Source organism: Saccoglossus kowalevskii, chromosome 7, assembly GCF_978046115.1.
Source record: "Saccoglossus kowalevskii chromosome 7, keSacKowa6.1, whole genome shotgun sequence".
Classification (NCBI taxonomy): Eukaryota; Metazoa; Hemichordata; class Enteropneusta; family Harrimaniidae; genus Saccoglossus; species Saccoglossus kowalevskii.
Genome location: NC_140647.1, coordinates 30,932,677 through 30,960,624, shown reverse-complemented (window position 1 = coordinate 30,960,624; position 27,948 = coordinate 30,932,677). Strand labels below are relative to the sequence as shown.

The window sequence follows — 27,948 nt, the reverse complement described above, 5'->3', positions numbered from 1 at the left end:
GGCTAATTGAAAGATTTGTTATACAATATGTTATGTATTATAATGTAACTACATGTAACACTGTCTTGTTGATTTGAAAAGTATGAACTTGTCAGAGAAACCATGTTTTATGTTAATTGTCATTCCCTTTAAAACAAATAATTTATTTTTATGGTCAACTTCCTTCCTTCTTTTGACCTACTTGTATGAATTGACTGTTACCTTTCTGTGTGTTGAAGGATTCTGAAAGTACAGCACATCTCTCACAATGGATGGTTTTCTTCGGCAGTACAGGCCGAGAAGTAATTCGTTTGCTGGGTTTAAAAGGAAGTATACTGCTGGAAATATCCCCAGGGTAAGTGGAGCAATGTGATATTTTCCATTACACTGCATCATATAATTTCTTTTCTATTGATTAATTAGTCCATAGCATTTGCTGTACGTGAAACTGTATACATGCTATATCATTTCAAAATTGAATTCTGCATCACTGCATACATAACTCAATAATGATTGGAAGCAACTGCAGTGCATGTGACTGCATAAACTTTACATTTTAGTTTGTCGTTGACCACCGTTACTTCTTTTTTAGTAACCGTGCGTTGATTGATAATGCATAGTTTACCCCAGTGATCCAGATTCAAGGTGATCTGAGTAAGCTTACCACAGAACTGACTTGTAGTTTATAGTTCTGAAAGGCAATATACTAATAACTCACAAGTGCACCTGCATATTTATATATTAAAGTAATAAATTCACTGCAAGACTATATGTATTTCATAACTCACTATGCAGGATTATTATGACAATTTATGATAATAATATAAAATTGATTCTATCTTTATGTATTTAAGTACATGTAACACCAAAGCATCGTTGCCAGAAGAAGGTCTTTAAATCTGTTCTTTGTAATTAAAACTAATTTGCATGTCATAAAAATAAAAGGATTTCAAATAGATGTAATACAGGATATATATATAATTAAATTGATTGAAGGGGTTGACCAACTAATGTAATGTCAAAATTAATACTACATGTAATTTAAATCAGTATTGGGATGAAATAATGGTAATCAATGTAACTCTCAGTTCAGATTTCCTCAAAATTATTATAAAGTAAGAGGCTCTAAAAGCAGGTGGTTGAATTCACATAACTTTCAATTTACAGAAGGAAGAGCAATATTTCTACTATTAATGTGAATTAGATGGCTTATTTAAGTGACTTTTAGATGTCAAACTAGTGTAGCAGTGAACATTTCACTAAGGGCCTTATATTTTCTTGAATTACACAAAATTTGGTTTTTAAATCATCAAATCTCTATAATTACTTTTGTGAAAATTCAATGCAATATTTACAGTGAGGACCCACATCTCTGGCTTGATAGAAAAGTCATTAGAAGCTAAAATGTGATGGGCTTTTTGATAAACAAGTTGATTCCTTATTGGATTTAGCCATTAATACAGCGTGGTCAATGATGAGAAACAGTATTGCAAGTTACCATGCCTGACTCTAGAAGGAAGGACCCATCTCCCCCCCCCCCCTGAATGCCAAATGAATTCTTCCATCTTTGATGTTTTAGTTCTCACAACACTAAAAAAAGCAACATTATTTACCTTTCATGCAGTCAGGATTTGAAACAGACATTCTGTTGTTTCTTTGATAATAATAGATTGTTTTGTTATATGCCATGGATTAGTTAATTTTAGGAAAGAACCGTGTGAATTCTCAAGATTGTTTGGCAAATAACGCAGAGGTGACCCGTAGGTTAAAAGCTTTCATAGTGCTGTGAAGTGTTATTCTGAATTCATGGCGTTATACAATGTGTTCATCTATATTCCTGTTGATAATGTACGTGTATAGAGTTTAAGTTATGGGCAATCTACTATGCCCATTATGAGGAGTTACTAATTGTTTATAACAATGCTGGTTACCAATTACTTTTCAAATCTTCTAAATATCTTTTCAGAATACTCTAAGTAATTTACTTTCATTTGGAATTTATTTTTGATTCTTTCACTGAAGGAATGAATCAGTTAAACTAAAATCCAGTGAAAATACCTTTTTTTGCTTCGCTGTCAAGCTGTTCGCCTTCTCCATAAAAACTTCCAGCTCAATTACTTTGATACTTGGTATACAAGTACATTTACCTTTGGTAGACCTCACTCAGATTTGTTCCTTTCATGGCATTATCTATAATTCTATATTTTTGGTAAAAATGTTATTTTCGACTTCTTTCTTGAAACCAATTGTAATTGCCATGGGAACAAGTAAACTACCATGGTTGTGATATGGCAAGAACATTGTGGGAGCCCTAATAACCATGGCTAATAGTTAATATCTCATCATACAGAACATTAGTCTTCAAAATTCAGTGGAAATAAATGTGATACAAAACAGTCAAAATGCTTTTTCAGTGAAAATATTAAATTAATTCCAGCTAAAATAAAAAAAAATTCAGAATAATTGCTGTTGCAGTTTACCAAACTATTAAAGCTGTCAATATGGCTTCAGTTCTAATTCATTGAGTTTGGTAGATGCTGAGTTGATATAACCCTATTATTCTACTTTGTCATTAGCTCTCGAGAACATTGCTCATTTGGAATGTGTGGTACAATTGCATCAATATTGAGTTATAGTTTCAATACCTTCTAAAGCAAATTAGCCATTGAGAAATTTTGTGATTTTATATCAAAAACTACCTTGAATCAAATTTATATGCATGTGAATAAAAAATCCATGAAATAAAATAAATATATTTCTCATAGAAACTTTGATTCCCACTAAGCAATTAAGGGTCTAAGAAACCACTGATACATGTATGGTGACAACATATTAGCCTTTACTCAACTATAGAAACGTGTCTAGAATTTTACAGAAGACATTCATTCGATTCTATTTTATTTTCCAGGATATTAAAAAGCAGCCTGGAAGTCCAGTCCTTTCCAGAAAAACTCAAAACCCTGCAGTAGTTAAAAGAATGTTTAGTTTTAATAAGGCTCAGAGATTACCCAAAATTCCAAGGCCTAGCAGGACATCTATCATATTTGATTGTCTCAAAAAAGGCTTAAGGTTTGTACCAAATGTTCCATTATTCTGTCAGTAACGTGTACTTGTGTCAGTTTTATTAGGCTTACAAAAATGCTTACGAAATTCTTAAGAAAAAAAATGTTCCAGAAGTGTTACTAAATTGAAATTTGAATCAAATGGGAAACGGAAACAATTACCGTTGTTTAGGCGCAATGAAACATATTTGACATTTATTACATATTTTTCCCAATTTCAGATCATCGTTTATTTTACTTGATTATTCTAAAATATTAATGAAATTTTACAAATGATCTCAGAATGCTTCTTTAAAACCAATGGAGAAACAAAAAAGCAAATATTTTGCATAAATTTGGATTTTATAAGGACAGAAGCATATTGGTGTTTAATTTCAAAGAAAATCATGGGCTTTGAATTTATCCTGTTACAAAATTGGAATTTAAATAATATATATTCATATGTAAAATACTTGACATTTTTAAAATGATTATTTATGCAAAAAAGATTTCAACAACTGTAGTTTTTGACATTCATTAAAATTAATTGCTTTTCCCTCTGTACAGGGAATATGTTAAAGCGAGACAGAAAGATTTAGATGATATGAGATCACAGCAGCAAGGCACTATGAAATCTGTCAAGTCTAGAACAGTAAGTAATTATATTGAATTATCTACTGTCAGTGTCTCTTGTTTGTATCAGAAGCACATGTTAAGTTTTATGTCAAGGTGTACTTTTTATTAGATTTTTAGGGGTAAAATCAGGATCATGTATATGCCTATGTAAATCATATCAGAGTCATTGAAGTGAATCAAAATGAGTTTATACTGCTGTATTTATGTTGTATGGTTCCTAAAGTTTACTGAATGTTCTCAAAGGTCTGTACTGACAGAATTGGCTTGTGTTGTATTGAATGATGTATGATGTGGTTATAGTAAACTGAACATATTATTGATTTCAGGGCTTTCACTATGATCTTGATAAGGTAAGACTTCATTTTTCAGTTTACCTGAATTCATAATTAGATAAATGTAGTGTAACTTGGAATTGCATATCATAATCATAGACTGTAAACTGCTATAATTTTAAGACAAATGTTCATGAGTTGTTGAAAATTTGAAATTTTTAGCAGTGAAAATTGCTCTGGAATCCTAGGACTCAGTGTCAGCAACTGTTATTGTGAATGCCTTAAAATCATCAATTCATGAGGATTCCTAGAAAACTTTACGATTTACAGTATTTTTAGCTGATTTACACACTGCTGCTTATGCCACATCGTATTTCAGACTTTCATTATCTCTCATATTTCTTTCATTTGACGTAATCAATAATATTTTTATCAATCCCGGTACAAAGGTTTTCTATTCTGGAAAATTAAGTATCCTCCATTAGAAACACCAGTTTTAAATGTTGATTATACAACCAAAGTATCATTAGCATATTATATATATTATAAAACAATTTTTTTCATGATCAAACAAACTTGGACATGCCTCTGTCACTCCCATAAGCACATGTGCTATTACAGTAGTTGCTCTATTAGCCTTTCTCGCCTAAATTTTTCTGCTCTTTTGTGTTATATTCTTCAATATTTCTGGAAATGAATCCTAATTTTGAAGCCAACAGGCAATATTTGAGTAAGTTCTCAGTTTGTGAATTCTAATAGAACAAATATGCTATGAGGATATGAAAATTAGAAATTTGTCAGTTGCCTGAAATAGATGAAATTTATTCCCAATTTATGAGAATATTGTAAACCCATTCAATGTTTGCCTATGGTACTGTTACGTACAAAATTTCATGGTGAAAATTTGCCAAAATTAAATGAGTTCACATTTCATTCACTCCTTGGCATTCACAGCAAATCAAGAACACAGAGAGGTTTATAAGGTATGTAAGAGGTGATTTTAAAAATATCTACATGTATTCTTAGTTAGGGATACTGCTTGTCATAACCAAAAGTGATTCAAATTCAACTTTCTGCTTATTATTTGCAGCCTGATAATACCACATGCTTGCTGTATAGCATCACATTTCACTTCACAACTCACCCACTAACTCTGCTGCAATAATTAAATGTTGGTTGTTCTATATTTTGTGTGCATAAAAGCAATAAATAATTGTGGTTCATCGTTGGTTAGTCTTGTCTTGTGCATATTAGACATCAGGAGCTAGGTTTTCTGTTAAACTACTTGTGCTTCAATTTCAAATCTGGCTGTGCATGAATAGATTAACTATTTACAGTACAAATACTATATCTTCATGCGAGCAACAGTTCTGGACATTGAGTGTCACTGTTGGTCTCTCTTGACTTTTTTTTGTATGTGCAAATTGCAAGTGCTAGTGCATTTTTGCCACAGAAGTTATATTCATGTTTGGGACTACATGGCAGAGCTGTGTGGCCATCTCTCTATCAAATGGCAATTTTAATGCGCTATCCTGGCGTCAACCAGGCTCAGTCGAACACAAGCACCTGCGGACCAAGGTTCCCCCAAAGTCGCATTCGTTAGTGAATGAATCTCAGCTAGTGGAATTGGCCTTCCCATTGAGTCTGTGGCACACTCGCCCAGGGTAAGGGTCAACCCTTTGATGTTCAGCCTATGGTAGGATTTGAACTTGCTTGTTTCCTCATTAACATCTTTGCTTGTTTTCCCCCTACTGTATGTAATATTTTATTTCAGAAAGTTAGAGTTTCATCTTACCAAGATAGAGGAGCTCCAGGATAATTATAATATACAGCAGAGAATAAGGGAAGGTAATTACACTACAAGAATAAACATTTCTATGATATTCATTAGTCAAAAAAAAATTATACTGTTGGCAGAATGATTTGTAAATATTCCTCGTCTCAAATGTCTATGAAGAAGGGAATTAAAAAGTAGGGTTTTGGTTTACCATTTTTTCTCAATCAGAAGCAAATTGCATTTATTATATGCTGAATCATTTCAAATTTTACCGCCGGTTTGTGATTGCGTCCACTCTTGGCGAGTCTATATTGCATTAGGGGACATAGAACGTTTTTTACGCATTCTCAGGCTGGTACATGTGTGGATTCCCCTGAACGATTTGATCCCGAAAATAACCACAGTCAGCTGGCGTGATAATATTATAAATGCGATTAATCCACCGATATTTATTATATGAGGGTAACCATCTTGAACACTGCGTGAAACTAAATAGACAAGTTGAGAAACAGTTTCCTACAAATCAGGGAGAAAATAACTTTCATACTCATTCATTGGGGTAACATTAAGCCAAACGCTGAAAAAATTGACCTCATTTGTCATTTTTGTGTGGACATGAAGAGCATTGAACACTTTTCCTAGTATAGTTCAAAGCGAAATCGCAATCCAAATGTAGGACCGTTGTTGATTAGCTCCTAAAGTGTGAGGATCGACCCCTATTGTTACATAGATTCGTCTTAAGTGGGCGTGACCACAAGACAGCGCCAGCGAGATTCAAAAGCCAACCGTTTAGTCAAAACCAAAGCAGTTAGCCAATTCGCTAGCGAGTTTACAAATTGGCTACCCCAATACTTCTGAGACTTGCTGTAATGAAGAAAAATAGAAAATTTAGTTATTTCTATTTCTGAGTTGCACTTTGATACAATGTAACTGTATCTTAGAATATAATGTAAAAAATGTTATGCCCTAAATTTTTGTCAAGTTGGTGATTGCTTCAGCTACCTATTTTGTTGTGTGCTCATAACGTATTCACCAACACTGTTTTTTGATGCATGTGTATCAGTATGTCCATGAAACCAATTGCACATAACTAATTGTGCCAATTTCATGGTGCATCATTGGTATATCAGAAATTCAGACATTGATATACTAATCTTAAAAAAACATCTTGCAGTTTTAACTGTAAACAACATAAACTTAAAAAAAAAAAAATCAGAGGGCTATAGAATTTTAGTTTGTGCGTACATGCAATCATGGAGGTAAAAAGAGAAGGAGTCACAGCCAAAATAATCCTCCTAAACTTCTTTTGTTTTAGCCAAGTTTAATCCTATAATTCCCTTTGTCTTATCGTCCTTTCACCCCAGGATCGTCGCCGACGCATCATTTACCCTCAAGCGTTGCTGCGTACAGTACACACTCCAAGGTCTTGTTTTACGGTGTCACAGTAAATCTTAAAGGACATAAAGCATGCGCAGATATTTTATACATAGAGGAATCGTGTTTGTGAGAACGGGAACGTTGGAATTTTGAAAATTAGAGAATTACTTGTTAAGTTTATGGAATTTTTCGTTTTTCAGAAAATTTTCCGTTGTATTATTGAATCGGCAGTATGGTAATGTTTCGAAACCTTGCTAGTACTGTTTTTTAGTCCAAAATAAAGCTTGTTTAATGATCTTTGCAATGGTGCATGACATAGACCGCTCCGCGTTGTACCAGAGACTGAATTTTGAGGTTCGAAATGACACTTTTTGAAGTTTATATCCCGTGTATGTCCTACTTCCTATGGCAGTGCATGGAGGTAAAAATTCGCTGCATTTTTTGTTTTCGAGCAATCTTTTTTTTTTACAGCATATGCAAAACAATTCTTCGTCTGTAATATGCTCTTCCATTTCGTTTACGTCTTTTGAATTGAAGCTTATGGCAGTTTCAGCATCGTAGTCAAACTCATGCGCGTTATCGATCGTCGCCATATTTGTTTATAAGAATTTGACTGGAATTGTCACGAAAATCACTGAGTGCTGTCGAAGACGTCCGTAGTATGCTAATGTATCGTAATCCTCACTGCGCTAAGCGGAAAATGTCTTCCTTGGTCCGTTCGGCAAATAAACTCCCTGATCTATGTACAAACAGCGGCGACCATCCTGGTACCTTTGATCTGAGCTTGGATGTGACTGTTTTTTCGTTTGAGGACTTCTTCCTCGATTAGTCAACAAGCTGACACAACTTGATTTCATTTTGACTTAGGATCTCTACAAAATCAATCCTGGGCACACTAGATATGACCTCACAAAGATTCGCTTCTGTCCTGAATATCACTGTCATTCTGGGCAGTGGTCACCGTATTTGAATGTCTTTTGAAAGAACACTACGTAAACCTTCACACATTCTACTTGTACGTTCAACACTTTCATAAATTTTGATTTCTATTCTGCTAAGGTGCCAAGAATATTATGAGAGCATATGAAGACTCCAGTACACATAACTACAAATTACCAGTACATGAAGCTAAGATAGAGTTTAAAGACTGCACCCAGGTACAACATTTTAATTTACCGTATTTTAACAATCCAGTACACATAACTACAAATTACCAATATATGAAGCTAAGATAGAGTTTAAAGACTGCACCCAGGTACAACATTTTAATTTACCGTATTTTAACAATCCAGTACACATAACTACAAATTACCAATATATGAAGCTAAGATAGAGTTTAAAGACTGCACCCAAGTACAACATTTTAATTTACCGTATTTTAACAATCCAGTACACATAACTACAAATTACCAATACAAGAAGCTATGATAGAGTTTAAAAACTGCATATTTTAATTACCCATAATTCAAATATTATTAAATACATTAGGAGCAGCATATGTTATCTATGATATAGCTTAGACAGGTTATAATATTGTCTCCTATCTATTTTAGGCTATGTGCTGTATGGAAGCAGAGTTAGCAACATTATTGGGATATTTTCATCTTGAAGTTAAAGGTTAGTTTAACCAATCAAGGAGTGACGAAATAATGTGTGTAAAACTAATTTATCAATGGTGGCAGTGTTCCCCTATTCCATGTACTTCATGGGAATTACTGACACAGACAAAACAAACAATGCACTATTTCTAACACACATATATAAGTATACACATTTGTATTTAATTTCATCGTGGTATGATTGTTATAATCCTAGACTCTGAATTAGAAATGTGTTGATGGGTTGAATTCCACCCATACCTTGTTGTTGGCCAAAATATTTTTCAGTGTTTTTCTGCTGCAAATCATCTAACCCTGTTCAGCTAGGCAAAAAGGAAATTTTAATGTACAATTGTTTTTTTGTTTTTTGTTTTTTTTTAAGGAATTACTGGTTATGCCAGGCTGTGTGTTGGAGATCATTTTGAGGTGTGTATCTGCAGTATTTTCTATTCATAAATTTGAAACTGCCTTGTCTCTTATTTTCACTTGTGGAAATAACAGAGATTCAATGATTTTTGGTTTATGTGCTCTTGAATATGTGTTTCCAATAATAGTAAATATCCGGTATTTAGATAAAAAATTCTTGCGGTTAGATGTACCCAGGAAGCAGTATTCAGAACTGTGATTGGTATTTATATTTTATTCTGATAGGTTGTTTTGAGACACGGTGCACAGAAGTGGAAGTTCCGTGGCAAGGTTGAGAAAGACAATGAGCAGACATGGGAAAATAAAAACATGTTATTGTATCCTCTAATTGCAGATAACATCAGTATAAAGGTGAGGTAATCAATGTTCTTTTAATCTTTAATCTTAGCAGCTTCAGTCTGATAGTATACTCTTACGAAGCTTTACATGACTGTCTGAGTGTAACTAAACATTTGGTTATCAGAGCTTGTTTTCAAAACCATCATATATTTACATTCTGCAGAGTAATCTATCTAAATATGTCTTGTATTAGTAATATAGGGAAATACTACAAAGGATAAATTGAAATTGCCTCTGATAATCCCTCCTCACAAACGTAGTTTATTTCAGCTTACACAACAAGTGCTGGGAACCAAATACTGTAAAATACTTTATTTTCGCTATTTTCGCTGAAGGGATGATTCAGTGAAAATAAAATCCAGCGAATATACATTTTTCCCATATTTTACATTTAATTCATCAAGAATCAAAATAAACTCCATACAAATCATCCAAAAAATCTTTTCAGCGAAAATTAAATCCAGCTAAAATAAAGTATTTTACAGTATTGATTTGTAAAGTTGTGCATGTTCAATATTGCCAGCATGTGTTTCAATCATGGAAAGGCATCAGTAAAATGTCTGCGGTAGTAGCTCTCAGTATTTCACACATCACGAAAGCATTCGTAAATTTATTATGTTTATTAGGTAACTGAATTGAAAGGTTTGGGTCGTCCTAATATAATTGTTGGTAATATGGAATGTGATACCAATGTCTTGTATAAACCAGAACAACAGGTGAGTTGAGTTTGTGATAATAAAGATATGATTGCATGTAGATGTGATTGTAGAATATGAACCTTTTCACAGCCAGACTTTCTCACTCAAATTTTTCTGAACTTTTTTCTTAGATTCATAATATATATATTTTTGGAGCTAACACACAAAATTTTCAGTTTTTACTCAAAATTCTGAAAGAAAGTGCAGACTTATAAATGGGACTATTTTGTGTATTTGTGATAAAAAGAGGGAACTGGTTGTGAAAAGGATAACGCATAGCAGATTCAATGTGTAAATTATGATATGCATGTTTCAAGTGAGAATGTAATGAAAATCTGCCAATTCATTCAGTCTAGTTTTTAGTTAATTATCACTACAATTGTTGACAGCAAAATGATGAGTGTAAGCCATGTTGTTTAAATAAACAACTCTATTTGGTTATGTGGTTATTAGAATATAGCAAATCTTTTCATTGGTTGATGACCATATATATAATAAATATAATCATTATTGTCACTGCAAACTGTGTCCCTAACATCACAGAAACACTGGGAAGTTGGTAAGGTGTATTGTCAAACAATGCTAAAATTCAATTAGTAATATATAATCATTATTGTCACTGCAAACTGTGTCCCTAACATCACAGAAACACTGGGAAGTTGGTAAGGTGTATTGTCAAACAATGCTAAAATTCAATTAGTAATATATAATCATTATTGTCACTGCAAACTGTGTCCCTAACATCACAGAAGCACTGGAATGTTTGTAAGATGTATCAAATAATGCTAAAATTAAATTATTTGACTGATTCATATTGAAACCAACATTTGAAACTTTTGTGAATGTTTATAACAGATAAGAATGATATTTGTGTTTTTGTAATTGTATATTTCTATTCCAGGACTTGACTGTCGATATCAATGATGCAGGAACATTGAAACTTAACATGAAAATAGTTTGGAGGTAAACCATTTATTATGTTTCATTTCCACTTTTCATAAATCATTGACATTTATCACATTTGGTTCCGTTAAACATTAAATAGAAAACCCAGTCATGAACTTCTAGTGCTTAGCTGCAAAGTACTGTAAAATGACCTATTTTCACTTTGTTTAAATTTCACTGATTTAGCATTTCAGGCATATTCATTGGGTTTTAAATTCACAGTTTTATTAGTCCCCGTTCGGACGAAGTTCGAAAACGGGGACTTATAATTCGGTCTCCATCCGTCCGTCCGTCTGTCTGTGCGTCCGTGCGTTCGTGCGTCCGTCCGGAGTCATATCTCAGAGTCTCTTGGACCGATTTCGTTCATTCTTTGCATGTGCCTAGTACTTTATGTGGGACATATGCACATGCAGTGGTTTAGCAATTCGATTCAAAATGGCCGACTGGCAGCCATCTTGTTTTTTGAAAATGTTGTATTTTGGACATGCTTTGTCAGTTTTCATTCAAACTTGGTACATAGATTATACATGTTAGGGTACATGTCCATGACGATTTATTTCACAACTGGATCAAAGATGGCCGACTGGAAGCCATCTTGTTTTTTGAAAATGTCATGTTTTGAACATGCTTTGTCAGTTTTCATTCAAATTGAGTACATAGATCATACATGTTAGGATACATGTTCTGATTGTCCGTGAGTTCCTGAGTCTGTCTGTCCGTCTATGCGTCAGTCTGTCCAGAGTCATATTTCAGAATCCTGCTGACAGATTCCCTTCATTCTTTGCATGTGCCTAACACCTTATGTGGGACATATGCACATGCATTGGTTTAGCGATTCGATTCAAAATGGCCGACTGGCAGCCATCTTGTTTTTTGAAAATGTTGTATTTTGGACATGCTTTGTCAGTTGTCATTCAAACTTGGTACATTGATTATACATGTCGGGATACATGTTCATGACGATTTATTTCGCAATTGGATCAAAGATGGTCGACTGGCAGGCATCTTGTTTTGTTTTTTTATGTGGTATCTGGTTGTGCTCATTCAAATTTTGCACATACATGTACTTTATACATGTTAGGATGCATGTCCATGACAATTTGTTTCAAAATCTGGTCAAAGCTGGCCGATTGACAGCCATCTGACTTTTTGCCCTTACTACTATATTTCCACAATTTATGTACCATTTTCATTTGTATTTGGCACACACATCATATATATCAGCACAGGGAGTTGGACAAACTTATGTATTTTAATAAATTATTAAATAATAAATTGTTATATAACTTTTCTTTTACCCCCCCCCCCTCCTGGTATCGATTTCAAGTAATCACTGATCCTTGTTTATACCACTCTTTCCTTTATCTCAACTTTGTTGCGCGCGAATGTTTTTAAATTCGTCGAGTGTAATCTCCGACGCGACGCAACTTCAGTGAATCAGTGACTCTTCTGTAAAATGGTTTCTACTTCAAATGTCGTTCGCGTTGCTCTTCAAGATCTTTCTAATGAAAATAATCAAAATAGCAGCAGCACAATTCATGGGAAAATTGTTTACTTCTGATCATGTGACAACAATATACAAGTCATTCTTTGCGATAGAGGTCAAAGATCGCAACATCCGGTTTCCGGCTTCACGGTTGTGTTCCTGCCTTGTCGCTCGATCGCAATGAGTTTTAATTTGACATATATTCAAGTGCAAATGCAATTGTGTCACTTTCTAATGCCATTCATGTCATTACAGATGCCACATATATAAAGAAAACGAACTTTGAAAGGTTCGAATGCGTGATTTTATGCTACAGTCCTGGCGCGTTTCAACCCTTAGGATATTTTACTATAATAGGGCGTGTCTACATCACGCGTTAAGATTTGCATATAACATTAGCACGTAACAAAGTTGTGATAAAGGAAAGAGTGGTATAAACAAGGATCAGTGATTACTTGAAGTCGATATAAGGAAGGGGGGTAAAAGAAAAGTTATATAACAATTTATTATTTAATAATTTATTAAAATACATAAGTTTGTCCAACTCCCAGTGATATCAGTGTGTTTTATAATCAGATCAAAGATGGCCGAATAATGACTGTTTTAATTTTTGGCCAAATTACTACTACACAGAACATGCGTTTTGATGAAAATAAACAATCTGTTGTATACGCCACTTGGAACTCAAGTTTCAAGAACACGCTCGTGACAACCCCTCCGCTTTAATATGATGAGCACAAAGAAAACTTTCAAACATTTAACGGGGACTGTGTCATTTTCAATGACTTGTCATTTAGATAATGTGCTCTATGTTCAATTTTACATATTCACTGGGTTTTAATTTAGTGTATTTTCCACTCAGCGAAATAAGCAAAATTAAAACCTAGTGAATAATTAGCCCTTTTACAGTACACTAAACACTTACACTGCAAAGTGTCTTAAAAAAATATCTATTTTTGTGTATGTATGTGAAAGTGATAATTATAGATACATATAAGCAAAACAGTGTTCTGTTACTAATACATCCTGTTTCCATGTCACAACCACATTCCTGTCTACCAATTCATAGTGACAGTTAGCATCGAGTAATAAATCACATTCTGTCCATAAAACGTGTACAACTCTCCATAGTTCATCAGGGTACATGATTTTCTAAATCATGTAATATGCAATTTAAACATTTAGTTAGTTTGCATAGTGTATTTGTACTGTACAAAAGGTGGCACCAGTTGGGGTTTATTTAATCCCATCGTTGAAAACTCTGAATGTGTTGATGCTCAGCTGCAAGTTCACTGAAACCTTATAGAGTAAAACATGTCTAAAACAAAAATGGTATACTAAAATCTATAAACTCCAGGTTCATAATTTTTTTTTTTTTTTTTTTTTTTACATTTTGCACAGTAACTGTTTGGCAAGAATCAGTCATTCACACTCAAGGATCAATTATTTGCTGTTGTTCTTAAATATACATATTTGTGTTCCTGTTAATAAAACAATCTGTGAGCATTGTTGTCAAAGTAGATCACAATTAGTGCTGGTCGACATTCACATCCTGGTTGGCAAAAATATTCAGTTGACACTTTTTTTAACTGTACATGTATGAATTCTTTGACAGTCCATTCCAGTTAGAAGATGATAGTGGTATATCATACTCTTCAACGGGCTCTATGAGTAAAAATAGTTTAAAGTCTTTACACCATAAAGAAAGAAGTGGAATTGATGGTATCCTGAGTAAGGTTCAGGTAATGCAATGTGTGTTGAATCCTTGTATCTAATAATACAGTGTTTACATCACCAGGATCAATTAAGGTTCATCTACATTTATTATTTTGTTTCTAGCCTTCAAAATTATGTAATTCACCTACCACAACTAGCTCCAACAGTTCAAGTGATGGTAATCATGTCAGTAGGCCATCATTGCACACTGCAATACACAATGTGAAATGTGTAATACACGAACACAGGGGAATTTATCCACAAGTGCAAAAATTAGATGAACAGATCAAGAAGCTAGAAGAACTGATTATGGTAAGTTTGATGCAACATGTTGCAGTTTTGTGCATTCTTTTTTTATAATTTTTTTAATTTATTTATTAAAATTGTAGAAAATTCTGGGGAAAAAATATTCAGGTTTTTATTTCTGAAAATAGTGACGCGTGTATAGAATTCAAATGGTTGAAGTTCTTGTAATTTCTGAGTTAAACGGAGCAAATAGGTTTCAATCATTGTTAAAAACAACATAAAAATGTTGAATGTACTTAATCATGGACCTCATTCTAAAGTCTATGACACAATGCAGACAAAAAAGATAATTTTGTAGCCATGGTATAATCATCATTGTCTGTTATTTGTGCTCGGTTTGTTTTTTATTTCAATTAAATATTAATGATCTATTTACCCATTTACTTAATTCAAGGAATTAGAAAGGCCTTTACACAAATCACTGCCTAGGAATTATAATAGTTATTGTATATTGTTTGTCAAAAACTTTGGTTGTAATTAATTTCAATTTCTAATCAATTTGAACTTGTTGAACTTAATTTTATAATTGCATGTGCAGATGTATAAACTTGTTCTACTTAGTTTTGTGTGACCTAAAAGGAGAAATTGTGATTCACTAAGACCATACAAATTGTGATTCACTAAGACCATACAAATTGTGATTCACTAAGACCATACAAATTGTGATTCACTAAGACCATACAAATTGTGATTCACTAAGACCATACAAATTGTGATTCACTAAGACCATACAAATTGTGATTCACTAAGACCATACAAATTGTGATTCACTAAGACCATACAAATTGTGATTCACTAAGACCATACAAATTGTGATTCACTAAGACCATACAAATTGTGATTCACTAAGACCATACAAATTGTGATTCACTAAGACCATACAAATTGTGATTCACTAAGACCATACAAATTGTGATTCACTAAGACCATACAAATTGTGATTCACTAAGACCATACAAATTGTGATTCACTAAGACCATACAAATTGTGATTCACTAAGACCATACAAATTGTGATTCACTAAGACCATACAAATTGTGATTCACTAAGACCATACAAATTGTGATTCACTAAGACCATACAAATTGTGATTCACTAAGACCATACAAATTGTGATTCACTAAGACCATACAAATTGTGATTCACTAAGACCATACAAATTGTGATTCACTAAGACCATACAAATTGTGATTCACTAAGACCATACAAATTGTGATTCACTAAGACCATACAAATTGTGATTCACTAAGACCATACAAATTGTGATTCACTAAGACCATACAAATTGTGATTCACTAAGACCATACAAATTGTGATTCACTAAGACCATACAAATTGTGATTCACTAAGACCATACAAATTGTGATTCACTAAGACCATACAAATTGTGATTCACTAAGACCATACAAATTGTGATTCACTAAGACCATACAAATTGTGATTCACTAAGACCATACAAATTCATACTGTAAAACAATTTATTTTTCCTGACATTTAATTTCACTATTTTTATGTCTTGAGCATATTTGCTGTTTTTTAATTTCACGAATTTGTCAAGGAAACAATGAGTTTTATTAGCTCCGCTGTCGACTTTGTCGAGCGGAGCTTATCATATGAGTGATTGTCCGTCGTCGTCCGTCGTCGTCCGTGTCAATGTTTTACTTTTTCGACTTCTTCTTGAAAACTACAAGCCTGAATGCTTTGATGCTTGGTGTATATGTACCTTGGGTAGACCTCTCTCAGATTTGTTCATTTCATGATGATATCTTCAATTCTCTAATTTTGGTGAATATTGTTGTCATTTTTAGTAAAAAGTGATATTTTCGACTTCTTGTTGAAAACCGCAAGTGCAATTGCTTTGATATTACATATATAGGTACTACATGTGGACCTCTCTCAGATTTGTTCATTTTGTAATGATATCTTTAATTCTCTAATTTTGGTGAATATTTTTGTCATTTTTGGTAAAAAGTGATATTTTCGACTTCTTGTTGAAAACCGCAAGTCCAATTGCTTTGATATTACATATATAGGTACTACATGTCGACCTCTCTCATATTTGTTCATTTTGTAATGATATCTTCAATTCTCTAATTTTGGTGAACATTTTTGTAATTTTTGGTAAAAAGTGATATTTTCGACTTCTTGTTGAAAACCGCAAGTCCAATTGCTTTGATATTACATATATAGGTACTACATGTGGACCTCTCTCAGATTTGTTCATTTTGTAATGATATCTTTAATTCTCTAATTTTGGTGAATATTTTTGTCATTTTTGGTAACAAGTGATATTTTCGACTTCTTGTTGAAAACCGCAAGTCCAATTGCTTTGATATTACATATATAGGTACTACATGTCGACCTCTCTCATATTTGTTCATTTTGTAATGATATCTTCAATTCTCTAATTTTGGTGAACATTTTTGTAATTTTTGGTAAAAAGTGATATTTTCGACTTCTTGTTAAAAACCGCAAGTCCAATTGCTTTGATATTACATATATAGGTACTACATGTGGACCTCTCAGATTTGTTCATTTTGTAATGATATCTTTAATTCTCTAATTTCGGTGAATATTTTTGTAATTTTTGGTAAAAAGTGATATTTTCGACTTCTTGTTGAAAACCGCAAGTGCAATTGCTTTGATATTACATATATAGGTACTACATGTGGACCTCTCTCAGATTTGTTCATTTCATAATGATATCTTTAATTCTCTAATTTTGATGAATATTTTTGTAATTTTTGGTAAAAAGTGATATTTTCGACTTCTTGTTGAAAACCGCAAGTCCAATTGCTTTGATATATTATACATATAGGTACTACATGTGGACCTCTCTCAGATTTGTTCATTTTCTAATGATATCTTCTGTTCTTTAATTGCCATGTGCATTGCTAACAGCGGAGCTATCTCAGTCGACAGGCTGCTTGTTGTTATTTACAAGTTCATGTAGATTTAATTTAGTAGATTTTTAATTATCTGCAAATATAGCGAAATTAATTATTTGTTCTCTTCTCACAACAGAGAATTGCAAATGGAATTAGCCTGGAAGCACTTCATGAAACTTACATGTGTCAAGAAATGGCAAATTATGAAATAAACCAGCTTGACAACCTTCGTCAACCTATTGTGAAAAATGAATCCATTAGATGTTCAAATAACACAAGTGAAAATATCACTCCTGTGACATTGGTGAACCAAGATGATAACCAACCGATTAGGAGTGTCAACCACTGTAAGGTTGAAAATAAAGACCCTGGAGTGATGATAATTGAAGATGTAAATGCTTATGAGACTGATACAAACTCAGCTGTTGAATCTGCGTTGCAAAGCTTTGATTTTCTTGATGCTTTGGAAGATAACATTGAATCGGAAATTATTGAAAATAATGTTAATGATTTTATGGAAGATGAATTAATTGGGGATGATATTGCAGCTCGGAATAATGCCAATGAATGTCCTGCACGGACAGAGAGTTTAATAGATGCTAATAAGTGTTCTACCCTGGAAAAAGATTTCACGAATGCAGATGTGATAGCAAGGAATATTGTGAATGAGAACAGCAACATAGATGTCATTGAGTCTGAAGTAATAACAGAGAACATTACGAGAGAAGACCTAGCAGAAGAAGAGGTTGAAGTAAAAACCCCTGTAGATAAATGTGAAGAGAATGGCATGGAGTCAGACGTGAAAACGGAGAGCAGTGCAGTAGAAAATTGCTGCATTGATGATGACGTCAAGAACCTTGTGGTTGAATGTGTGGAAGATGTCACTGAGTCTGAAGCAATAACAGAGAACAATATGATCAAAGATGACCTCACAGAACAAGAGGTCAAAGCAAAGAACCATGAATGTGAGGAGGAAACCACAGGGTCAGACACAATAACAAAAGAGAACATTACAGTAGAGAAAGACCTGACTGAAGTAGAGGTTGTATTAAAAAAAACTTCAGATGAATGTGTTGAATGTATTACAGGGTCAGACACAAGAACAAGCGAGAACAATATCATGGAAAATGAGCCTATTGATGAAAAGGTTGAATTAAAAAAAGCTGCTGATGAATGTGTCACAGTGTCAGACGCTATAACAAGAGAGAACAATATCACAGAAAATTATCCTACTGATGAAGGGGCTGAATTAAAAAAACATGCTGATGAATGTGTCTCAGTGTCAGATGCTATAACAACAGAGAACAATATCATGGAAAATGACACTACTGATGAAGGGGCTGAATTAAAAAAACATGCTGATGAATGTGTCTCAGTGTCAGATGCTATAACAACAGAGAACAATATCGTGGAAAATGACACTACTGATGAAGAGGTTAAATTAAAAAAACATTCGAATGAATGCGGGGAATTTGTAACAGGGTCAGCAATAACAGAGAATAATGTTGTAAAAGATGAGAACACTGTCGGTTGTAATATTGTGGAAGATGACATTACTGATGAAGCTGAATTCAATCTAAGTAATATTAATATTGAACATACTCAGTGTTTTACAAAAGACACTGACTTTTCAGAAAAGCATTTAATGACTGAAAACATGACAGTTAAAGATGGTGGTGAAGTTTGTACTGTGATAGCAAATAAGATTGATAATGAAATGACTCAGCACCAGTCCATAGATGAAAGCATCCATACATCAGTGAACTGTGATAACTACAGGGTAGAAGAGAAAATGATGGAAGGGTGAGAAAAACTACCATACTCACAAAAAAATAACAGCAAAATAAATGTGGAGCGAGGAACCTTGCAGAGTGTAAAACCACATTTAGATTTCCTTGACCTTGAAAATTGGTTGTCAAGTAATCTCATAGACAAATATTGGTACAGCATATGTACTACCATATTCCTCTATACTGGTATCGTGATAATATATAGGTTGTTATAGTAGCATCCTTAGTAACTTTCAGAAAATGTCTGAAAGACTGATCAATTTGTAACTCATTTTTACCCCTTGTTGCTACCCTATAAAAGGATAGTGTCCACACATTTTTTGACACTTTGAAAACTGATTTTCTGGCTATTTAAAAGTACAAAGCTAAAAAACATGAGATATCCAAAGTTAAATTATACATAGTAAATCGTGTGGCTACTGCTTATCTTTTAAGTTGTGATGGACACTGACTGTTTTGTATAATTTCAGAGATATTTCTATTGATGCTGGTATCTGTATGAGTACAGGTAGTAGTCCCATACCACCATCGTCACCTGTATCAACTGGCAACCAAGCTTTGGACACAACATTTACACAACATTTACTTCACTGCCAATATTTACTTTCCGTGAGTATTATAACATTATAGTATTATTCATCTTGCCCACTGCTCAATATAGTAGATAATTTGTATAATAATATTGTGTTATATTGTTTTATCTGCAACTATAGAATATCATGGCATTGCCCTGCAATGAATATGCTTGGAAGAGCTCTACAAATTATCTTTTCAAATTGGTATTCAAACTCTTGGGAAACGGGGGTGTTCAGATAATAAATAGTTTCAATATTGGATGTTTAAAAAAAAAACACTGATGGACCATGAATTATAGTTCAGATATCCAAAAATTCAAGTGATTGATGTGCAAATAATTGATGTTCAACTGTACAGTAGTACTGTAAAATTCGCGTTAGAGGCTTTGGCTTCTATTAAAATGGTATAATGCAACAGGTGGGCTTCTATTAGAGCATCTACACATATGAGAAATTGTGAATTTTTGGTTCTCAATTGTTTAAAAAAAGAATGTGTGCGACTTCTATTAGAAATGCGACTTCTCATACAGATTTTACAGTACTATGTTAGAAATTAGTTAAACATTTCTGTGTTTTATTTTTAGTCATTCTATGGAAGATATACAGGATATAGTTTATATTGCAACGTTTACTGTCTGGTGTACAATTACACATTATCGGTGTACTGGGTTATTGTGTTTGTAAACAACCTTGTTGACGCTACAGTCTAAGTCTAGGACGTTTGTCTGAAAGCAACATTAGCAACTGACTAACATGCTACATTGGTGTTCAAAAGCCATGTGTGACAGTAGTAACAGTTTGAACTCTCAGGATATATCAGAATCAAATAAAAAAAAAAGAAATATCATCATCTCCACTATTTACTGATCTTGTTTCCTAATGGTATTGAGGGTTCAAAACTATACTGACCCTTACATCAACACTGGTATCTGTGCTTTTAAACCAACAGATGTTAGGATCATATGGTCCATTGAAAGCCAAAGAAACCATGGCACTTACCAAGATAGAAAAACAAACTCGGATATTCCAAAGATTGTTGCAGATTAACCCAACTGATACTATTGCTTCTGTTGAACAAGGTATTTTTCCTTTATTGCTGCATAAAATAATCCAAAAACCTACAAATAAATATTTATCACAGCATTCTCATGTGCACAATTGGTTGTGCTTGGTGACTTAAAGGACAGTGGTTGTCATGCTGCATCAAAAAAGGTCTCTTAGCAATATATACAACAATTGCTAAATTAAAAATAAATCATTTGTTTACACAAAATGCAAACACCAGCTGCACTATAACATTTCCCTTTAACATTTTCACCACAAGACTTTCTCGCCCAAATTTTTCTGCACTTTTCTTATATTCCAAATATTTCTGGAAATGAAACCCAATTGTGACCAAAATTTAAGAAAATTTTGAGTGTTTACTCAAAAAATTTGGCTAATTTTGTCCCAATCTTCTAAAGGAAAGTGCAAGCTATAAACAGACTATTGGTGGTGAAAAAGGTTAATTTCATACCTATATTCATACATGCGCATAAAAACAACTGTACATAGATTTTAGGTTTGGAGTTATACTAATTATTTTTAGTCTACAAGACGAAATATAAACTATTTCTAACAATTATGTTTTGTGTGTTCACAGTTGTACCAGAATTAAATGAAAAACCAGCTTTCATTGAGTTTTGGTTGAGATGTTGTGAAGAACCTACCATATTATATGGTGGTGTAGATAGCATAATGGTTCAACTAGAATTGAAATTTGGAGCTAAACTTAGGACCACACATCCAACTATTGCTGATAATGGTAAGTAAACGTGTCATCGTTTTTATCATATCTCCAGCAGGGAAATCCACCACTTGGTGTAACATTTACTCCTCTCTAAAAGTTTCCAACCAATGTTTTATTAGGAAGTCGTGAATAATTGTTACATGCCAGGCATGTTCATCAGGTTTCAGATCGTATTGATCCTATTTCTTCATACAGTTCCTGACTTGTGAAAAAGGACTCGACAAATCTGGTGCATGCTTGTGCCGTATTCATCTGCCTGAAGGTGGTTTCAAATGTGTTACAGAAATTAAAAACTAAATTCTCAATATTTTGTCCAGTTTAGAAATGAATTGTCAGAAATGTATAACCATTGATTACAAGTCATATATAACATCTTTGCCTTTAGTCTATTAAAATGCATCTAGAATAGAAGAAAGAACTGCAATAATATATTTTGGGCTTTATATCTGACCTTTTTACATCAACAATCTCATCAAAAATATATGAATACATAAATATAATATGAACAGACAATGGCCTTAAAATAACTCCAATGTAAGTGCACACAAGCTGTAATAAGCCAAATACACATACTGGCTGTCCATTTATCATCGGTGTTATGGTGTTCTTGATTTCAGTATTCCAATCATTGATTAAGCAGATGTTGGACAGACAAGCTATTGACATCAACAGTAGCAATAGCCTTGTTACATTGTATCAGTTTACTAATTGGTGTTTAGCCAAAAATAGACCAGATATTGAACATTATGTAAATGACCTCATCAGTGAATGTAAGTACGTTTAACCTTTCACATATAAGAGTAACACATTCTGTTAAATGCTACAGGATGTTTTGGAAAAAGGGTCGAATCCAACAGTTCTTGGAGGCTTAATTTCAATAGATTGCTGTGAAGCGCCTGCTCTGCTAAGTACAACACTCAGATCCTCACCCAAGTCTTCTACAAGTGATTCAACATCTCTTCCATGTGATTCAAATATTATTGTGTTATATTAACGCATTTGAGGTCAACTTTCTATGAAGACTAAAACATACACACACTAAAAATATGTAATGCCACAATCTGAAATTTGAGAGAAACTATTTCTTTCATGTACGTGCTGATTCACTAGACATTTGTTTTATTATTCCCTGTTATTGTCCAAAACTTTATTCAAATTTACATACCCTTATCTACTGTAAAAGCATTAATTATTTGCTGGTTTTTAATTTCACTAAATTTCGCTGATACCAGTGAGTGAAATACATTGTACACGAAATTAGATCCATGTGAAAATGTTAAATAACAATAGAACTCATTGTTTGCCAGTAAAAATAAATAGTTTTACAATATTAACCACTTTGAAATCATCAGAATATGCTCAATAACAAATATCATATTCTGATCTCCAGATTTCACCTGTAAATTTGCACACAAAAATAACACTGCTCCTCATGATACCATTTCTACAGTGACATTGAATGAGACATTAAAACATGGTAATGAAGATATGTTGTCAGTTATAAGGCAACTACCAAAGACACCATTACCAGCATCCAACCTATATGCATTAGCAATGTTACTATTAAATGCTGACAGTACTACTAAAGCTGCTACTAGCATCTACATGGAAATGATGGCCACTGATAATAACTGGAAAAGACAGGTTAGTTTGCACATAGACCAAGGGTTTCCTTAGAATTTTCATGTAGCAAGTCCCGATGAGAACAGGAACTGGCAATATATTGTGTACTAATGGGACCCATTCTTGTACTGTAGTAGGTGTTTCTCTCTAATATTTGGGAGTCTAGGAAGCAGAATGTGAGGTTGATGCAATTCCTGAGGCAGACATTTGTAAAACTGTTATAACAAGGAGACACTCTGTAACTGTAACGCCTGTAACTTGTGTATTAAATGCAAATCTATTTACTTCTGAATTATTACTACAAGTACTTTGTTTTTGCTTAGAATTTATTTTCAGTGAATCTTTTTTTTTTTTATCTTTGATTGATTTTATAACAAACGATTATCCAGTTTCTCATCTCTGGAGGGTATAGAATAGCAGACACTTAACAGACTTGACATGGAGGATAACATTTACAATATAATTTCTGGTTTCACTTGAAACATACATTTCAAATATTTTTCCTTCTATATTTATATAATCTATTTGAATTACATTATTATATATCTAAATTTCTGTTTTATACATAGGCTTTAAATGTGTATCTTGAATACTTAGAGGAGAACGACAAAGTCTTGAGACAAGCTGGTTGTTTAGCATTAGCTAGTATGAACGTAAGTGAAATGCCATGCATATATCAGACAACTAGAATATAGGTAATGGAATTACAGAATAAAAGCATAATTGCCCACTTGATAATAATAATTATTAGTTTTATTGCATCATTCATATCATATACCTGCCAGATAAAAGAAGTCATAGTAATACAATTTTCATATAAATGAATGCTGACGTATTATGTTTATAGTAAATACTGCTAAGAATATTAGACAGCATTGTGTTGATGCAAGTCATAACCTAGATTGATTTTCTATTTGTTTATAGGCTACATCATGTATTGATCATTTACTGTATATTTGCCGCTGTGATGTAGATGATGTCAAACAATGTGCACGAGATGCTCTTCTTTCCTTTGGTAAGTATTCTAGTTTCAGCTGCTATGTCGTATATTATCAAAATGTACAATTTCAATTGATTATGACTTTGAAATCATTATACAGATAGTACATGTATATGTTTAGAGGTGGTCACTAACACAGGTTTGTCTGTACTGCATTACTGCTCTATTTAGAAGCACATCTCTAATACAAGCACAAATTGTATACTTTATTTTTACCCATAGACACATTTCTGCTATTTACGTCAGAGCTTATGCTTATAATAGTGCTCAATTAATTAAACTGTGTTAATTAAATTTTTAAAAACTGTTTAGAAGTGATAGGTTTGCAGAATCCATGCAGTTTTTGTCAGATCTAAATATAAAGTACGTAGAATGAGGCTAGTTATCCTTGTCACTGAATTTTGTTATCTCATCTACAGGTGAAGAAGGGAAGAAAGCATATGAAAGTACAATATCATCACAGTATGATGTACAGTCCATGGCTCTCCTTCCAAATATCACAAGCATGCACCATCAAATGACAACAGAACTGTAAACTGTGGAAGAACATACCAAGGTCTTTTCATCTCAAAACAGTACCACTGCCATTGTTTTTTATAGTTGTTTTATCTCTAATTTATTATTATGCTACAGTGTACGCATTCATTTTAAACTAGAAATAATGGTAAACTTGTGTGTAAAATCTGTATTAGAAGCTGCATTTCTAAATAATAACCACACTCATTTTTTTTGAACAATTAACAACCAAAAATTCACTTTTTCTCATATGAGTAGATGCTCTAATAGAAGGCGCATTCCTTCTGTTGCATTGTAACATTTCAATAGAAGCTCTTCCTTCCAATACAGATTTTACAGTAGTAGCTGCTGAAATGGAAAGTACTACAAGGAAATGGCACCTAATACATGTGTTGGCAAATACTATGGTAAACTTATACTTGTATGCTAGACTCCAACCAATACTTACTGATGTTGACATACATATATGAATAATGTACACACTTTCTTTGATTTTTTTTTCAGTATCTTTAATGTTATTTATTGACTAAAAAAGGACGGAAAGTGGGGCTGTGAAAACGTGTGTAAGAGAATGAAAATTTTCGCAAAATGTTGGTGTGAATAGTGTTGTATTATTATTTATACCAGTGTTTGAAATGGCTTACCGATATGGCTTAAAATTACTGCCCACTGATATGCCTTGAAATTACTGCCCACTAATATATATGGGTATGTTATTAGTTGGGCTGGTAAAAGTTGCGTGGCTGGTCATCTGGTAAACAATTTTTATTACAATTTTTGATAAACATTTCAAAAATGAAATTATTGGTATCGTCAATCGCCACAGATACAACAATTTAAAATTGGAAATTTAATTTATTTGTTTTATGTGTCAACATAATGTTGAGTGTTTGTGAAGGTTTATGAGAATGAATGTGTTTGAAAATTATTGTTAATTCAGGACTAGTAATATTCTGGCGAGGCTGGTATTATTTGAAAGTTACCTGCTCTGGTGTCTGATACCCAATTTTGGGGAAATTTCAAACACTCTTTATACATAATTAAAATTTTACCCAGCAAATGAATAGTAATTCCTGTGAAGATATGTTAAATGTGTACCTTTTATGCATTGATAACTGTTAACAGATCCACAGAAATGTTTTCTTTTAAATCATATACTTTTCAGAAATATGGATGATATAATAAGTATTCTAGAAATAATTCATAAAGATTGTAAAGTAGAATTGTATGTAGTAGTATACTCTTAAAAACTCTGCCTGATGTTACCGGGTATTTATACCAGAACAATGTCCATGGATTCTCGATATAGCGCCCTCCAGTGGTTACTTTATAGCAGCAGAGATTTGAAGGATGGTGTTGCCATATTTAAAGGGCGGTGGTTGTTGTGCCATGTATGCATGAGGTATGGGTCTCATATGAACAAAGATGGCAACTTTGACTGTTGCACAGACCAACAAGTACAAACTGAGACGTTACTAAGATTTAATTATGTAAATTCTTTGGTGATTTCAAGATATCGAAGGAGTCACTGGTGGTAATTAGTGCATGTTACACCCTGGTCAAAACTCGTACTTTTGTGGGAAAATCAATTTTTATCAACACAAATGTCGCACATGCGCAGCACAACAAACACCGCCTTTTAAGTCGTAGAAATTACTGTCTGCATGCAGAAATATTTTATTTATTGATTTACTCATCTCAGGCACCGTCCTATTTTAAAAGTGATTGCCATTTTAAAAAAGGTTATTCATGTTAATTGTTTTCATGAACAACAGAACTTTCTAACAGCCATTTGATGTTTGTTTTTTAATTTGTATACTGCATGTGTAATTTACAGATATTTGTTAATTTATATATACATCCCAAGAGGTTGTTTGAATATACATGTACATGTGTTTTAACAGCAACTGCCATATTGATATTTTGAATAATTTGTTATGATAATAACCCCAAAATGTAATCTTATATCGGTTACCAGTATCCCAAATGTGTGTCCTTGTAATTAAAACTTAGTTATTCCGTGAAAAACATCAAATCCAATACCTGAACATTGTTGAAATGAAAGCATGGAAGTTGGTATAGTTAGCAGATTTCCATACTGCCATTTCAGTTAACACATCGCCTGTGGAAAGCCTCCATGAATAACTGGGACGAGTGGTATATGAGGGCGTCAGACTGGGGTATGTGTTGAACAGCAACCACCCGGTTGTCTGTACGTCTTGCATGTTATAGTCGTATAACTGAATTCTGTCGTAGCAGAGTTACAGCCACTGCTCTATGAAATTGTTTCCTAAAATGCCGCTAATATGTCATGTAAAAATAAATTATATAATTCTAGTAAAACCTTTTCAAATATGTTTGTAAAACAACATTCAACAACCTATTGTAAACTAAATTTATTTCGCTGATGAAATTTCTGTGTGCTAATTGCATATAGTTCAGAAATATATAGATTATACACTTGTGGATTTATCTAAGACTGCCAATGAATACTGCTCTTCCAATTGTACCATTATCTACTTAAAGTGTTTTTTAAATTATATTGGTTGCTTTGTTTTTACGTAGTTTGTTTTTATTTTGACTTTTTATTATCAATTCAGAAACTGCCAAGTTTAACATTACAAGCAAACTGTTTTGATACTATGTACCATAGTGTAGGTGCTGTGTAAAACTGAATACAAGCCAAAATGATAATTCATCCACATAAATCTGGTTTATGGCCTTCAAGAGTATGTACGAAGACTATCCCATTACATAAGCTAGTGTTGTCCAAAATATTAACCAAATATAGAATAGTGTCATACAAATTTATTTGATTTCTATGAGCAGTTTTCAGAAACAAATCAATATAAACACCATCTCTGCTCTGCTCGTAATCTGTTTCAAATATTGTACATGATTTATGTAGCCTATATCACCTTTTTTTGTTTTATCTGGTGCTATCCTGCTGTAAGTTCTGTTAACTTAATATTGGTATAAGTTACTTGTTTTAATTAATTGGTTACTAATTTTACAATTGAGTGATATATATATATATTTTATTTATGTGTTATTGTTGTTTTTTTGTGAAAGTCAACCATGTGTTTGCCAATGCATGTTACTGGCTTATGGCATATTTACTTTAACGTCCTGCCAGTTGCAAATTCTCTCTATAAAAGTCTATCAAGCTGA

General features: G+C 33.1%; 1 protein-coding gene across 2 annotated transcripts; it reads left to right on the top strand.

The window, feature by feature from the left end:
* The first annotated feature begins 221 nt into the window (after positions 1-221).
* Positions 222-27,948, top strand: LOC102802496 (rho family-interacting cell polarization regulator 2-like). 2 transcript variants are annotated; one of them, XM_085501451.1, is made up of 23 exons: positions 222-334; positions 2,888-3,048; positions 3,588-3,672; positions 3,983-4,006; positions 4,883-4,911; positions 5,703-5,776; positions 8,142-8,239; positions 8,636-8,699; positions 9,063-9,106; positions 9,332-9,457; positions 10,072-10,161; positions 11,045-11,106; positions 14,190-14,316; positions 14,414-14,602; positions 17,621-19,287; positions 19,745-19,883; positions 20,799-20,928; positions 21,492-21,653; positions 22,256-22,408; positions 23,089-23,282; positions 23,831-23,914; positions 24,186-24,276; positions 24,681-27,948. In XM_085501451.1, the coding sequence occupies exons 1-23, from the start codon at positions 248-250 to the stop codon at positions 24,794-24,796; spliced, it is 3,996 nt and encodes a 1,331-aa protein (XP_085357577.1). In that variant the 5' UTR covers positions 222-247; the 3' UTR covers positions 24,797-27,948. The 2 variants fall into 2 exon arrangements, with proteins under 2 accessions (XP_085357577.1, XP_085357578.1); XM_085501452.1 differs by lacking the exons at positions 222-334; positions 2,888-3,048; positions 4,883-4,911 and having other exon boundaries at positions 3,609-3,672.

Bases quoted from the DNA above. Each gene is read 5' to 3' on its own strand.
- LOC102802496 (XM_085501451.1), top strand. From the start codon at position 248: ATGGATGGTTTTCTTCGGCAGTACAGGCCGAGAAGTAATTCGTTTGCT. The intron at 5,777-8,141 runs GTAATTACACTA...TATTCTGCTAAG, and splicing joins ACAGCAGAGAATAAGGGAAG to GTGCCAAGAATATTATGAGA. The intron at 20,929-21,491 runs GTATTTTTCCTT...GTGTGTTCACAG, and splicing joins TATTGCTTCTGTTGAACAAG to TTGTACCAGAATTAAATGAA.